The 15,764-nt window shown below is 36.7% G+C and overlaps 1 protein-coding gene across 1 annotated transcript; it reads left to right on the top strand.

The window, feature by feature from the left end:
• Nucleotides 1–12,980: 12,980 nt before the first annotated feature.
• On the top strand, nucleotides 12,981–15,690 carry LOC126588018 (transcription factor HHO6-like). The gene is made up of 5 exons (XM_050253142.1): nucleotides 12,981–13,478; nucleotides 13,724–13,983; nucleotides 14,102–14,468; nucleotides 14,857–14,933; nucleotides 15,146–15,690. The coding sequence occupies exons 1-5, from the start codon at nucleotides 13,265–13,267 to the stop codon at nucleotides 15,404–15,406; spliced, it is 1,179 nt and encodes a 392-aa protein (XP_050109099.1). The 5' UTR covers nucleotides 12,981–13,264; the 3' UTR covers nucleotides 15,407–15,690.
• The last annotated feature ends 74 nt before the right edge of the window (nucleotides 15,691–15,764 follow it).

Here is a 15,764-nt window from a genome sequence, read left to right as displayed (position 1 = left end):
CAAAGCCGGTAACGGCTATATGTATACATTGTGATAGTATGGCCGCTCAATCAAGGGCCAAAAGTCATGTATACAATGGGAAGTCACGTCACATCAGACGTCGACACAATACTCTTAAGAAGATGCTCTCCAATGGAATAATATCCATTGATTATGTGAAGTCAAAGGAAAATATAGCTGATCCTTTGACAAAAGGCCTACCAAGAGAGCAAATATTATTTACATCGAGGGGAATGGGTCTTAAGCCAATTCAATGAATTGAATTGGGCGGAAACCTAACCTAGCTGATTGGAGATCCCATGGTCTAGGTTCAATAGGCAAACTGGTTGAGTTTGATTCAAAAGTTGAACGCACAACTTACCCATTCTTATGATAAAATGTGTGTTGTCTGTTGACGTTTGAGGGGTTATGTTTTATACATTTAATGACATTAATATCTTGTTATCAAGAGGAATATGGCAGACTATTCTTAATTAATGTCACCTATATAGGAGCAAATGGGGCCACATTTATGAGAATTGATATGGCTAAATTCTCTAAAGCTCATATGAAATCCGGGATCTGTTCAGGGCCAAAATGAACACAACCGTATGAATTGACGTGTGGCAGCCATGATATGTGTGTAGCATATTGTCTTGGTTTACTACTGCGGTGAACAGTTCAAGATCTTCCACATCCACTACGTCACCAAGTAAACCCGATATGTTTTCACTAGGGTAAGTTCAAGTCCAAAAGACACTTCACCCGATGCATATCATGACTATTCTCTCTCAGTTTTAGGCAGCCTAGTCATGCAGCCTAGTCACACATTTGCATTTCCATTTGCATTCAAATGTGGGGTCATTGTTGGAGTTTGAATGAAATTTCAACTCAAATGTGGGGTATTGTTGGAAATTTGAGTAGTTGGAGTAGAAATTTCCTTGTCCCACATTGGCCATTCCCAAAAGATTTTATCACTTTATAAGGCTTTGTCCTTTAAAGAAAGTGATTGGAGTAATAGGCCTGGAGACTAAAATTGGGCTCACCCTTGGGGTTGGGCTTTGGGGTGTATTAATTATTTGGTAATTAATATATAATTAATATATATTTAATTGTCAAAAGATGGGCCTTGGGCCTTGGGGGCTCTTGGGCTTTAATTGTCAAAAGACTCATCCTTTCAATGAAGTATGAGAGTTCTTTCTGAACACAGAGCAAAGCACCCCTCTGAAGAGATGTCTCCCAACAGTCACACCCCATTCTCATACCTGTTGCAAACAGGCATCCATCTGCTATATATACATCCATCTGCATAGCATTTAAAACACAGAAAATAATCAACTTCATCTTCTACATTCCTAAACCTTCTTACTGAGAGAACCACACTAAATTCGCCAGAAGTTAAATTTTCCGGTGCTGGAATTTTAACTTGATCGTTGAATCCTGGTGAAGCAGACGTCCGTAGAACTACAAGCACAGAGTAGGGACGAAATTTTTGTTTCAAGGACATTGCGGTACGCAAGCCTCGATCTTCAAGTTGTCTGTTTTATAATTCATATTCTAGTTTATATTCTGTTAGTTTCTATTGCATTTATTATTTATTAGCATATATAAATTATCACAAATTGTTGACTTATATCCAACAATAAACTTTCAGTACATTTTTTTCCTAGATTTTATTTTTCCTACTTGCATTTTCCCATAGATTTTATTTTTCCTACTTACTTTTAAAAACTTCGACTTGTATGTTCATTTTCCTTCGATATTATAAATAAATAATTTTTCCTGTATTAATTACAGTTACAATTTAATTAAAAATAAATAAATTATCATCATAAATAAAAAATGTAAAATGAACCAAAAAAATTAAAAAAATCAATAAAAAATTAAACTTTTGCACGACGAAAAGCTTTGTCGCACTAGATTACATGCAACGAAAAACTTTCGCTGCAGAAACATTAATACGCCAACAGTTTAACAATTTCATAATATTCAAATTATTTTATTTTTGTTGCATGAATGTTTACTAGATGAAACATTTCGTCGTGCAATGTCTTTACTAATATTGTCTTCGTCCCAATGAGTACCAAGTGTTTTTTGTCACGAAGATTGTTAAATGTAGTAGTGCTTCTCTCCTAATTCCCTATCTTCCTCACTTTCTTCCGAAACTCAATCATTTTTTTCTCGCCTAAACTCCAAAACTTCCTTCTGCCCATTTCCCAAGTTTCTTTTCTTTTTCATACTCTCATTGTCAACGATTGAAGATATCCACGGTAAGTCTCTTTTTCTCCCAATTAACAACAAATTTGTTTCGGTTATTAAATTTACTTTTTGAATGTTTAATCGTGTCTCATACTTTTTGGGTTTTCGAATTTATGAAAATTATAATTTTGCAGATGTTGCGTTTCATAGTTTCATCAATTTTGCTTCTACTCTAGTTGTTTCTCCAGATGACTAGGCATCCGACGGTGCAGTGATTATAACATGTGAGGGAGAATTATCACATATAGATAATATCCAGTTTGTATGAATTTTATGGTTGTTTTTTGTGGCAAAGTTTTATTGCATAATTAAAATAAAAGTTGATTATTTTACTTAGTATGTAGTTAATCTGGGTTGGTTGTGGACAATATGTATATCAAAGTCTGTAGGTTTTTAATTTTTTGGGGAGGTTATGCCGATTTTTCCGTAGAATTTTCAGTTTGGTTTTGAACATTTTTCTTTTTCATAGGGAAGATGAAAAAAGAATGTCTCACAGGGTTAGACATCTAATGAATGATCAGCGATGCACATCAACTGTGATTCCATGCGGCAAACAAAATATGAGAGGAATGCGCATGCCAAGCTTGTGCACGACATAGGGGTGCTAGTGCGGAACAGTATAAGTTTCATACTTACCATTATTTTAGTAGATAACCATACATTAAGAAAATGGGATATATGTTTTCGGGAACTATACTGTTGGAGAGAAACTCAATAAGAATGATATCATGTCATTATACTAAGTTTCATTTTTATTTTAGAATAGAAATATTATTCCATTGAAAAATCATTTTCATTTTTTAGTTTGTAGAAACCTTAGATTGTCGTTTCGTCGAAGACAACTATTTAGAAGGGGAGTAGAGAGTTGAAATGTCCTAAATAAGCCTAAAAACAAGTCATGTGCAAGGAACACAACTTATTTTGAAACCTAATGGAGTTAGACATATGACAAATTAATGATTCTAGAAAGTTGATATGAAAAATCTCTTAAAGTTTTGGTTCATATGACAAATTGATAAAAGTTTATAAGTACACATGACATTTAAAAAAATTTCCATTGTAAAAAAATAAACATCAAAGGGTAACCCTAGTAAGATCAAATTTTTTAAACCAAATTGCAAACAAAATGATGTGTCTCCAATAAGAAACAAGTACGTTAATGGACATTTAATTAATAATTCAATCATCTACAACTACATCATTTGGTTTAAATTTTTTTGTCTCCCTAGCATTACCCAACATCAAATGTACTCGCATCACATCAACTGATGAGCTCATGTTTTCTATGTAAATTAGTATAAATTACATTTACAAATATTCATTTATCCATTTATACATTTATTCATTCATTGTATGAAAGGTTATATTTGATTAATTAGTTTATTACAAATATTTAAATGAAAAATACATGTTTACCCCTGTTATGTTGAGTATGGATCCCACATTCGAGAAATTAAACAAAAATCGTGCTGTATTTATAGTCTACCTCAACTATCTTCATGTTACACACATGCTGATTATATATAATCTTCTCTAATATACATGTATATAGACATTGATCGTTATAACGTTATAGATTTTTAATTTTATTGATATAGTAAAAGATTCTTTGATTACAAGAATCCGACAAACCCTAATGGAGATGCGAGAAATTGGAGCCGGATCCAATCCAAACTTTCTTTGTTTAAACTTTAAAATAATAATTATATATCAATTAAAACAAAAACAATTGAATTTGGTGGAGCAGCTTCGAGAGAGAGCAGAGAATAAAGAATAGAGAATAGAGATAGATTCTTGAATTCTATGGACTATATAAGAGAAAATGGGAATCTCATGGCTGTAAAAGTCTGTCTTTTTTTTGCTTGTAAAGGGCATCTTCTTCTCCCTTCCTCTTTCTCCCAACGTTAACATATATTTTGTTCCAAGTGAAAATCTCTCGAAATTGTCCCCATCAATTTTCTCAAGATTCCTCATCTCTAAGTTTTTAGCCACCTTTGATGACATTGATGGGTCCATAAACATCACCCAATCACATGTTGTATAGTCAAGAACCAATACTAATTGCTCTTTATTTTGTTTGCTTTTAAAATGTGGTTAATCAGTTTATGCAAATCACAATCACGTAGATATATTTGGATTTTTGGTGGTTTGTGAAATTTAGAATCGTGTCCTCTTTTAACAAAGTCGAAACTAAGAGAATCTTCAATAGTAAGATATAAAATTGAGGTGTAAAAGTTACATTTACATTTTATTTTATATTTTCAGTATATATAAATATGAGTTATGACACAATGAGAGAGCTATAAATTTGGGATCTTATTCTCTTTAAATGGCTAGCTCATCTTCTAAAAATGTAAAAATATATTTCATGTTCAAGAAGAGTATTACACCTCATCCTTTGAAAAAGGGTGTGCTATCCACACACCCCTTGTTAAATTCTGTCATTTGATATTTTTTAATTCAGTCAAGTCGACGGCTGCAAATTAAGAGGATGTGTATTAAGTAAAAATGAGTGTGTGAACAGCACACCCCGTTGAAAAAGCTTGTTGACCAATAACGCATATTTTGGGAGGCAATTGTGTCTATCATCGGAGACGCTTACTAGATCAAATGAGAGAGCTAAACTATGGTCATGAGTTTGTGGTAAATTTTTAATCGCTAGAGTAATAGGTAATGCATGACTAGTTCAATTAGTCTTGCATATTGAAAGTCTGGAATAATTTTTTTTGATACAAGTAATATTGAGGGAAGAGAAAATCGAAGTTCAGACTTCAGTTGCAAGGCTGATTACTCTTTACAAATTGAAGTACAAGTCATTTACAAATGTATGATAATATGATATATCAAAGCGTTGGTAAGTTGTCATAGTAGTTAAGGTCCAAAGTTTATGTTTTTATGTGATCGCAGCATAAAAAAGAAAGTCTGAATTTTCCACGGAAACCGGCTCGAAATATTTGATCTTAGGTGCATTTTCCTCTGGAATATTACTGTTTGGGTACGATCGGACAACTACCGATATCTAAAAATATCCTTTCTTAAAGGTCCATTTCGAGTCCAAATCCTCATCTCCTCTTAATATGTACTATACAACTTATATCGTTTGTAACAAAAGAACAAGGGTTGGTAAGAAAACGTTTTCCTAATTCCAACACCTAATCGCACTTTATGTGGGGATTAATCCTACTTGAACACGCCAAATCGCTGGTGACTTTGAGGACCTTTCAGCAAAGATGACCTAAATTTTGGGTTTTGGAATCCAAAAAGGAAGGGAAACAACAAATTTGGTGGTCCACCAAGCCAAAGCCTTGGTGGGAAAAGAGTTAGCACTACCAAGAAGGCAAGAACACAGAAGGTTCTGCCGATGAAAAAGAAATACTCGAACTCTATTATTTTTTACTGATTGTTTTTCATTTTCCGGAACATCTACTGGTTAAATAAACACATGAATATACAACAAATGGGAAACTACACTTTTTTGCTCTCTTTATTTACAATCTTGTTTATTTGTAACTTTTAGATCTAAAAGAGTAAAAGAAATTTAAATGCAGAAACAAGAGTGTGCAAAACGAGAAAAATGATGATCGAAAAATATTTCTAAACAAATATCGGTGAAGGGCTGTAAGTCATAAATATCTATATAGATCTCAATGAACATAGATTGGTCGTAACGTGAAAATTCCACTTTGGTGGCCCTCAACAGGTTCCCCATTAAAAAATTAACAGTTTGACCTTTAAGCAACAAAAAGTGGGTTACATAACTAGAACCAAATTTTTGAAAAGAAACTTTTAGCTAAATGAGATATGTTTCATACAAAATGACCAAAAATAGCACGTTTTCTACAATGTCACGAAGCACTGAGTATCTAAAATATGCTACATCCTAGCGGTGGTTCGAGACGGGATCCCGAATTCCAAAGCTCACAACTCAGCTGTGGGTTTATGCTACATCCTAGCGGTGGTTTGAGATCGGATCCCGAATTCCAAACCAAACTTTTTTAGGACAAGATTATGAATACTGAAATTGAACCGAAATTTCGGTATTCCCGATTTTCGATATTTCTGAAAAAAAATTTGGTATTTCAGTACTTTTCAGGATCCCAAATCAAAGCAAAACAAAGACAAATCCCCAAATTTCCAATTTGTAAATCCCTAATTTGAGCCCTAATGCAAAAACAAGATACCCAAGTTTCCTCCAAATCTCCAGTTTGCAGCAGTTGCACCACAAATTCCAACTCTTTAAGGGAATAGAATATGACTTACTTTTGAAATTGGTAGAACAATTTGGAAGGCATGATAGAACCTGCACAAAGCAATACGATATGGCTGAAAGGAGAGGAGAGAGAGGTGGTGAGTCAAGTATTGGAGGCGGAACCACTGAGAGAAAGAGGGAGTTTGAGAGAGAAGATGCAGCTCTGAAAATTGAAATCAAGAGGAGAGAGATGAAATTGCATAAATGGAAAATGGTAGCGGCTAGGGTTAATGAAAATGTTAAGTATGAGTAACTAATAGTTCTCAAGCGTATAAATATATTTTCTGTATTAAAATATTAGCAATCGAGAGTTGGCTTAGTGGTGAAGTTCCTTGATTCTCCAAGGGGAGATCAGGGTTTGAATCCTTGCAGCCTCATTTTTGAGGTAATTATCTAAAGTATGTTCAGTTCGAGTAAAACCTAAATCCACAAATGCTAGATCAAATATCAATCCGAACTAGGCAGTTCGGGATAATAACCGAACCGAAAATGTTCAAAAACTGAAAATTTCGGGTTAATTTCAGTTCGAGTTCAATTGGGATCGAGATTTTCGGGAATTTTTTCTAGCCCTACTACTCCCCATAAGAATGAATGAGAATTGACATGTGTTGGAATTAAAATAGCGCACTGCCATGAGTGGTGGAGATGCACAAATTCGTGTAACTTGTAATAGTACAAATAATCGTGAGCAAGCCTTAAACTGGGTGGGGGGATGTGTGCTAGCCAAAGGCTCTCCCACGGTTAAGTTAGTAAGCAAGTATAAGACTCAAGTATGGGCAAGAGAATTAGAGTGCAAAGGCTGCATTACCAGAGACAAACCCTAAATAGGTGTATTTATACCAACTGAGAGAAAGACTTTTTTTGGATAGAATTCTTATTATAAGTCGGGAGAATCCTAGAGGATATCTAGAAGTAGATATTTCACCCTCTTAGGAGTTATGATTAATTGCGGTACATGCTAATCTTTAGATTGTAGGAACTCAAAGATTTATTCAGATTTGGCTGATTCTATACTGGATCAGATCCCGTGTCTTGCAGAACAAGTGTGGTCATTCTAGCGGAGTCACTTTAACTTCGACTATTGCTCTGGAACATAGTGATAGTGGCACCACTGCTCCATTTGATCCAAATTGCGCTCGGGCTAGTGAGTCCATGACCAGACTTCTGAGATAATGATATTCGGATCAGCCTTACTCTAGCCTTAGAAAATCATGGTCCCACAATTATCCCTAACTATGTATCTAAAAGACATTTGTTCTCCTTGAAGATGGATAGTTATCCAAAGACCATGCCTTTCAGAGTAAGCTGGCATATGTACTGTTTGTTTGGTCTTCTGGCTTCATATGGTGACTCAATTCCTTGCAGAGTATTGGAGGCAGTTTGTATTCAAACGTGTAGTCTAGAGTGCTTGCCATAAAGTTTGTAATGATGCAACTTTGTGTTTCACCTATTTTAAACGTTATATTTGTCAATCACAAGAGAAGTTAGTTTGAATTCAGCGACTAGATTATTTGAAATGTCTTCTTTAAATATATTTCGAACTTCGTCTTCTTCTCTTTACCAAATTCCTAATTTTGGTATCCACCAAGAAACATATTGGTTGTCTTTTCATTTCTTCAATTCAAATTCCTCACTTTTTAGTTTCCTTGAAAAATTTTCCTCTGTCAAATTACTTCATCCCTTTCAGAGAATATGACCGACATTTTGTCTATTCATTTCGTACCTCACGCTGATCTTGTTGCTTTCTTTGATCTTTCCATGGTCAAAGTTTATAACAAGGAGGAGAAGAAGGCTTTTCTTGCTAGTCGTAGATATCGATTAAATGATTGCAAAGTTTGGTGGGAGGACAACCATGTAACGGATCCATTCTTAAACTTCTGACCCCAGTCACTCTTGTACCATGATTCATCCCTAGTACTTGGATTTGGGGCTAAAGTTCCCTTTGTCACTTTGTTAAAGGAGATTTTGATCTGCTACCAAATTGGCCTTTGCAACCTCACTCCCTTCTCTATTCGTATTATTACTTGCTTCGAGCATTAAAATGACTGATATAACACTTAACTTGGGCTTCTAGAATTTTGTATACTCTATACAATATGGAAAAGTGTCGAGACCTACTACTTTTTTCCAGTCTCGTTCTAACCTCAGGTGGTCTGCTAATAATACCTACTTGCCATGTTAGGACAAAGACTGGTACAAAGACATCTTTCCCGTCGATGGGAACTGGGAAGGATATCTCTAGAGCTAAAGTCCCTAACAAGCCTGTTGACAATCTTAACTGTAACAACAATGTCATAAGTCTTGGTTAGTGCCACCCTTAGCTCATTGATAGGGCCTTTCGGATCATTCCAGCTACACATTAAAGTCAGAAATGGATTATAGCTCATGAGAGAAAAAGAGAGCATGGATGGGATGTCATTGTAGACCTTTGCTCCAGTCATCCCATCCTAGACCTGAAATAGGTTGAAGCCAAAGTCACTAGGGTACCTTTAACTCCGTAAGCTATGAGGGATGTTCCACAAGATAAAAAGAATAAGAGAAAGAAACTTGAAGGTGTTGTACCAGAAGAAACCCATGTCAAAGTCTTTGAGAAAAAATCTAAATCAGCGAGTAGCTTAGCGGTCGTTAGGAAAAGGTCTTGGAAATTGTTGATCTTAATTCCTTGGTTGAGAATGGTCTTCAGCAGTCTTCAACGGTTGACAGTGAGGAAGGAAGTGAACCCTCTGTTAGGAAGAATAAGAGTTATGTCGCTGTTTTTCAAGGGCAGGCATCCCCGAATGTCTCATGCAGACAGCCACAGTCAAAACAATAACAATAACTGCAATAACAGCGCTCTCTGATTCGAGCTTCCACTTCGTTGATCCATGATTCAATCTTGGTAAGCGAGAGAAGAGTCAATGATCCATCGGAAGTGCCACCTGCCATTTTCGTCTCTTCTGAAGTGACTTTTACCAGAGCACAATGTTTGGTGATCAGGCATGTTCATGGTTCAGAGCTGTTTTTCATCAATGAAAGTGGCCTTCGTAACGCCAAGCATGCCCAAGCCTTAGTTCGTTCAACTGTCTTTTTTTCCTTTGATTTTAGGAGGTGACCGTCGATGCTGATTATTTGGAAAAATGCTACCATAACAGATATGAGGTTAGCTTTTTCTTCTTTTTGATTTTCATGCCATTTTCCCCTATTTCCTGGTCTTCAGGACTGTTCTCCTTTTTAGGTAAACACTTGGACGAAAGCTTTACTTTAGGGTCAAGTAGACAATATCTCGAAGATTGAGGCAGCCTATAAAAGCGAACTAGGCGACATGATTAAGTTTAAAATGAGTTTGTTTAAGAAGAGTTCTAGGTCGAAGGTGCTTTTGGATGCCGAACGATGTTGGAATGCCAAGAGGGGTGCGCTGGTAAAGCGTTTACGCGATGCTGAGACAACGTCGGCCAGACACTAAAATTAAAGAGGAAGCAAAGTGAATGTTGGCTTCAAAGTAGAGCCGGTGGAATGTTGACCAAGCCATTCTTCAATCAGCTTTAAATACGACTCATAAAGAAGCAGATCAAAGTAAAAATTTCCATATGAAAATCCTTTAATAGAACAAAGTGGACTTGGTGTTGGTCAAGAAGTTGTTTAAAAAGTCGACGGAGCATGAGTACAACCAAGGCTATCTCGTTGGTTATGCGAGCTAAAACCATTATGGCGGATGGGATTCGCATTGTTTACTGGCGGAAATCAGAAAGGTTGGTTTGCCTTTGCTCTTTTCTCTTATGACTGAAGCGGCGAAGCTCATCATACCTGAAGGGAGTGAGTCATCTTCTAAATCTGAGAGACCATCGAAAAAGGTTATCTGACTGATCCTAATGTTACTCAAGTTAACCTTTCTTCAATAGGTCCAAGGGGTGCTGTGGATGTGGCTGCTAATAATGAACCATAGTCATTAAGTTTATTTTTTGCATCTTATTATTTAGCTAGGATGAGAGCATGTCCTATCCTTATCTTGAATTTCTTTGCCCAATCATGGGCGAGCATTTTCTTCTTTTGTCGAACTTTTCCTTATAAATGCACAATGTTTTGAATGATGTTATAACCTTCTGAGTAATTCTTGCTTGAGCGATTAAAGCTCAAAGCTTTCCATCTTTTGCTTCTACATTGTAGAATATAGTTTAATCCGTCAATCTTTTCAAAGTAAGCTGACTTCGAAGTAATGAGTGACAGAGCGGAACGTGAGTAAGTTTGTGAGTCTGGGACATAGCTCGAAGCCCCCCACACAAATGTTGATTTGGAAGAACATTACCTTTTGTCGGATCGAACACTATGCGTTGAACCTGAGCGTTTTTTATCATACTAGTTTAATTGACTTGGCCAGAGTATTTTCCGATATCAAAGCTCTTTTGGGGTAAAATTTCTCTTAAGGATTACCTAATCTGGATGCCCCATTCAGACCTGTTGAACACATGGTGTCGCACAACATACTTGACTTAGTATGTTTGTCCGGAAAAGAAGTAGTCGTATCGTAACCACGCTTATTATGGCTCGAGTCTCCCAAGCTGCTAACCAATTAATACCAAATTGGCTAAAAGAGACTCCTCTGACAGCGTTACTTTAATTTTTAGACTTGTAATCCTATAAAGCTCTAAAAGTCTATGTTTTTGCTTAAATGGTTGCGTATTCCCTACATCACCAAAAAATAAAAAGAACGAAACAATCATTGAACATAAGGTAAACAAATTTCATGGTCGTTTAACAAGGGAGTGTGATTGAATCCGAAAAGGATTGCCTACGTATTTTTGGAATGAGTATCAAATCACTAGTGTAGTTCTAAGAAAAAAAAAATGATATAATATAAGATTGTATTAAGGATCATCTTTGTTGATAAGCCTATGGAAGGGCGTTAGGAGATAAGTTTTTCATGGACTTGTCTTCGAGCAAACGACAATGTTGTGATTAAGTCCGGAATGGATGGCCTACAAATCCTGGGAAGGGAATCAAATCACATGTAGTTTGGGTGGTTTTTTTATAATTGATTTAAAGCGCTGGCAAGGGGTACTTCTTAAGGTGATGAGGATTGGCTTCCTTGCAATTTGTTTACCCATTTTCTTACCTTTTAGGGCTTAGTTTTCTCCATAGATGCAATTGATGTTAAGGGTGAACTTTTTTGACAGGCATCGATCTTCATCGTTAATATGCTTGTCGGACCTATCCCTATGTTTTGGTTCAGTTAATCCTTCTTTTCTTGCCATGTCGCTAACAAACTCCTAGTAATGTCCTTGGTCAAAAAGCTTTTCGATGTGATCTCTTAACGTGTGGCAACTTCTGGTCATGTGGTCGATACTTTTGTGGGTGGAATAAGCAATAGTCATTCAATTTTGGAGGCCTAAGGTATGGTTTGTCCTTTGGCTTTAGAGGGGCTTGCCTGTCTCAGCAGCCTCTTCTATCCACCTAGCGTGGAGAATGAGGAGGGGTATCCCGGTCATTTTTCCTTTGATAAGCATTCTTGGCATAGTCGGCATCGGCAACTGTCCTTTTTGTCTTATCATTCCAGTCAATGAGGTTATCCGCCATGTCGAAACACTCAATCAAAGTGGCGCAGTCATACTTCCTTTTGTTCAGTTTTTGGGAGAGAGAAAAGTGAACATAGAAACCTTGCTTGAATGCCATAGTGGCCAATCTATCGTCTAACTTTTCTACTTCTGCCAGTTTTGCGCGAAAACGCTTCAGGTAAGTGTTTGTAAAAAGATCAACTAGGCTTTCAAAGCAGTCGATGGACTTAGCCGACAATTCTGAGAACCACCTCATTGCGAGTCCTTTCAAGGTGGATGGTGTTACGGTAGTGCATGATGTAACAATCTGGATTAGAGTCTCTGTGGAACAACTTGAATATTGGCTAAGATAACTTCCCTGATGGTGGCTTGGACTCCATTGTTGGAGAAGTGGACTCCTGACCAGGACCTTTGCCCTGATAGGGATACGATGGTGATCTTCTTTGGTCGCGCCCCTAGGGTTCTCCCTATCAAGGGGTGTCGTCGCTCTTGCTCTTCAGAAGATTCAGACTCATCAAACCTCAAGAGGGGGTTCTACGTTTGGTGATGTTGGCGTGTTCAGGGAAGGAAAAGATGTGTGCTTATTTTTACTTATTTTTAAATTTTTTAAAATAAAATATCAAATGAAGTGAAGTAGTCATTAATCATTAAATATTTTTTATTAATTGTTTGGTAATGTGACATAAGTTTGGCAGCCATGTTAACACAAACGTAGAATTTACTGTTACTACGTTATCATTCAACGGCTAACTTAACAAATTTCTAACAGATGTATAAAATTAAAACGAAATAAAGAACAAATGTATGAAATTGAAATCGACCAAAACATGAGGGAGTTAAAGTGTGACTTTAAATAAATTTTCAATGATAGAGTGAACCAACCTAAAAGGAAAAAATAAATAAATAAATAAATAAAAAAAAAGCCAGAGGTAACACTCCGGAGGCACTGAACGGTAGATAAAATATGCGACGCCACGAAAGAGACTTTTCAAAACCCTTCAAACCTGGCCATGCTTTCTCTCCCTCAATAGAATCTTCTCTTCTTCTGCCTCACGCCTTTCCATTTTCCATTTTTCATCGATCACTATATATGTATAACATCATCTCCTATGTAAATAGATCCTCACTATTTCTGGTTCTTTGTTTTCACCTCTCTGGTTAATTTACACGAAAGATAGATAGTTTATAGCAGAAACCAATTATCTGGAAAAAAGAAAGAAAGAAAGGATCTAAATCTCCAAAAATTGAAATGTCTTCGGTTCCTCCAGAACTGAGCTTGGATTTTAGACCCACGTTTGTGCCCAAAACGATCAGTGATTTCCTCAAGGAGGTTTCAATGATCGGAAATGTGTCCGAGAGGATGTCCAAGCTTGACGATTTTGTCAACAGATTGGAGGACGAGATGAGGAAGATCGACGCCTTCAAGCGCGAGCTTCCTCTCTGCATGTTCCTCTTGAACGATGGTTCGTTATACACATTTTCCAGTTCTTTCACAGTTTTTTAAAAATTTGGGATATGGGTTTTGGATTCCTGATGATTTCGATAGATGGGTATCCAGAAATAATTCATTTAGTTCGATTTCAGAAATGGGTTTTTGGTTTCTGTTGATTTTGGATGATGGGTTTTGAGTTTTGAAGATATTGATTGATGGGTTCTTGTTTTTAAACTTTTCTTTTGCTGGGTTTGTTTTTGTTCATATTGTTTGCAGCGATTCGAGCTCTGAAGGAAGAAGCAATGCAATGTACGGCTCCAGATATTCAACCAGTGCTGGAAGAATTCATACCAATGAAGAATGATTGTGGTAAAAACAAGGGAGGAAGTAGCAATAACAATAAGAAAGAAAAAGACTCTAGGGATAAGAAGAATTGGATGAGCTCTGTTCAGCTTTGGAACACTGATAATTATCAACAACATCCCTCTAGTGATTTCCCATATGATCGAAAGCGAGTTTCCGAAATTGTTTCTAAGGTAAACGAATGAAACATCAAAACTACATAAAAGCATTGAAATTTATCTTCTAAACAAAACTACATAAAATTATTGAAATTTATCTTCTAACTGAAATAATCTTATAAAATTATGGCAGAGAAATGAAGCAGAAAATGAGGATCCTTTCCAGACATGTAGAAATAGGACTGGAGGAAAAGCATTTATGCCATTTAAGGGGTACCCTGCTTTTTCTGTGACGCCGGTAAGGCTAGAAGAGAAGGAGGAATTGCCAGTTCGTGGGCTGTCTCTGCTCACTCCAGGGATTAAGAATCCAAAGGAGGAATCGACTTCCAGTGGTTCAAGATCCACCTGTGGCAGGTCAACCTCCTTCTCTACTGCCAATGCTCAATCCAATATGCGCACTCTGCCGCAGCAGCCAACTAGCCGGAAACAGAGAAGGTGCTGGTCGCCGGAGTTGCATCGGACATTCGTCAATACCTTGCAGCAACTTGGAGGTTCACAAGGTTAGATATTGAAACTTTTGTTTTCGTCAACAGTGAGATATTGAATCTGAAAATGCAGGTCCTAATGTAAAGTAAGATATTGGAACTTTTGTTTTCATCAACAGTTAGATATTGAGTCTAGATTCTAAGTACTTAATTTGGAGTTAGTTCCCGACTTTATTTGATTTGCATATTTGTTTAGTTTCCATAGACTGGATTCATTAGGTTTCACATTGGAACTGTGGATTGTCGAATGTTTGGACTTTGAATTTGCAAACGATGCAAGTATTGGCATTTTCTTCTTTGGCTACTTTACTTTTCAAAAGGTTGAACTGTAGTGTGCAGCGTGCTACAAATGTTTATGTGCCATCATATGCAGTGTCTTACTTGAGATTTTATGATCTTGCAGTGGCCACACCAAAGCAAATTAGGGAACTTATGCAGGTTGATGGCTTGACGAATGACGAAGTGAAGAGCCATTTGCAGGTCGGTTTTGAGTTCCCAACTTCTTCTTTGCTTCTCTTTGATTGTGTACAAATTTTTCAAAGTTACAAAAGGAGAAGGTCTTGGCTTCTTGAGGAAGCCCCTCAAGAATGTTCATCCGTTGAAAGAATAAAATGGCACATCAAGGACTTGTATTACTTTTGACACTGAATGTTGATGTTGAAATTTGAGCAATTTTTCTTTTGTCAATGCAGAAATACCGACTTCACACAAGAAGAGTTCCAGGCGCCTCAACAGCTGCCCCAAAAAATCAAGCTGTTGTTTTGGGGGGTTTGTGGACGTCCCATGATCGATACACAGACTCTTCAAAGGCTAGTAGTTCCCAGTCTGGCTCACCCCAAGGTCCCCTCCAATTAACCGGAACTGGTGGAGATGACGAAGATGATGAAGATGCAAAATCCGAAAGTCATAGCTGGAAAGGTCACATTCACAAACCCGGAAAAGATGATGTATAGAGATATTTATACATTGGAAGAGCTAATGAATACTAAGATAGAAAATACTTACATTATACATAAAAGGAGAAGGATCTTGAGAGGGAGAGAGACATCGATAGCCGCTATGAAATTTTGCAGGACTAGTTTCCCTTCTTCCTTTATGTCTTGAATATGAGTTTTATTGTTTCGAAATCGGTATAAGATTTATTTCTGGTTAGATCCTCGTGTCCATGAAAGAAACAATGCCATTTTTCCATGGAAGTATCATTGTTTTATATTGGAAGTGTTTTGGATGGGGATTATTGAGCTGTTCAGGTGCAAAATTTCGATCATGATCTCAAGTGATCTGTTTTTGTTTAAATCTATTGAAAACTAA

This window comes from Malus sylvestris, chromosome 10 (assembly GCF_916048215.2).
Source record: "Malus sylvestris chromosome 10, drMalSylv7.2, whole genome shotgun sequence".
Lineage (NCBI taxonomy): Eukaryota > Viridiplantae > Streptophyta > Magnoliopsida > Rosales > Rosaceae > Malus > Malus sylvestris.
Note: the sequence above shows the minus strand (reverse complement) of the source record. Positions and strands in the feature narration are given on the sequence as shown.

Bases quoted from the DNA above. Each gene is read 5' to 3' on its own strand.
- LOC126588018 (XM_050253142.1), top strand. From the start codon at position 13,265: ATGTCTTCGGTTCCTCCAGAACTGAGCTTGGATTTTAGACCCACGTTT. The intron at 13,479-13,723 runs GTTCGTTATACA...TATTGTTTGCAG, and splicing joins CATGTTCCTCTTGAACGATG to CGATTCGAGCTCTGAAGGAA. The intron at 14,934-15,145 runs GTCGGTTTTGAG...TTGTCAATGCAG, and splicing joins AAGTGAAGAGCCATTTGCAG to AAATACCGACTTCACACAAG.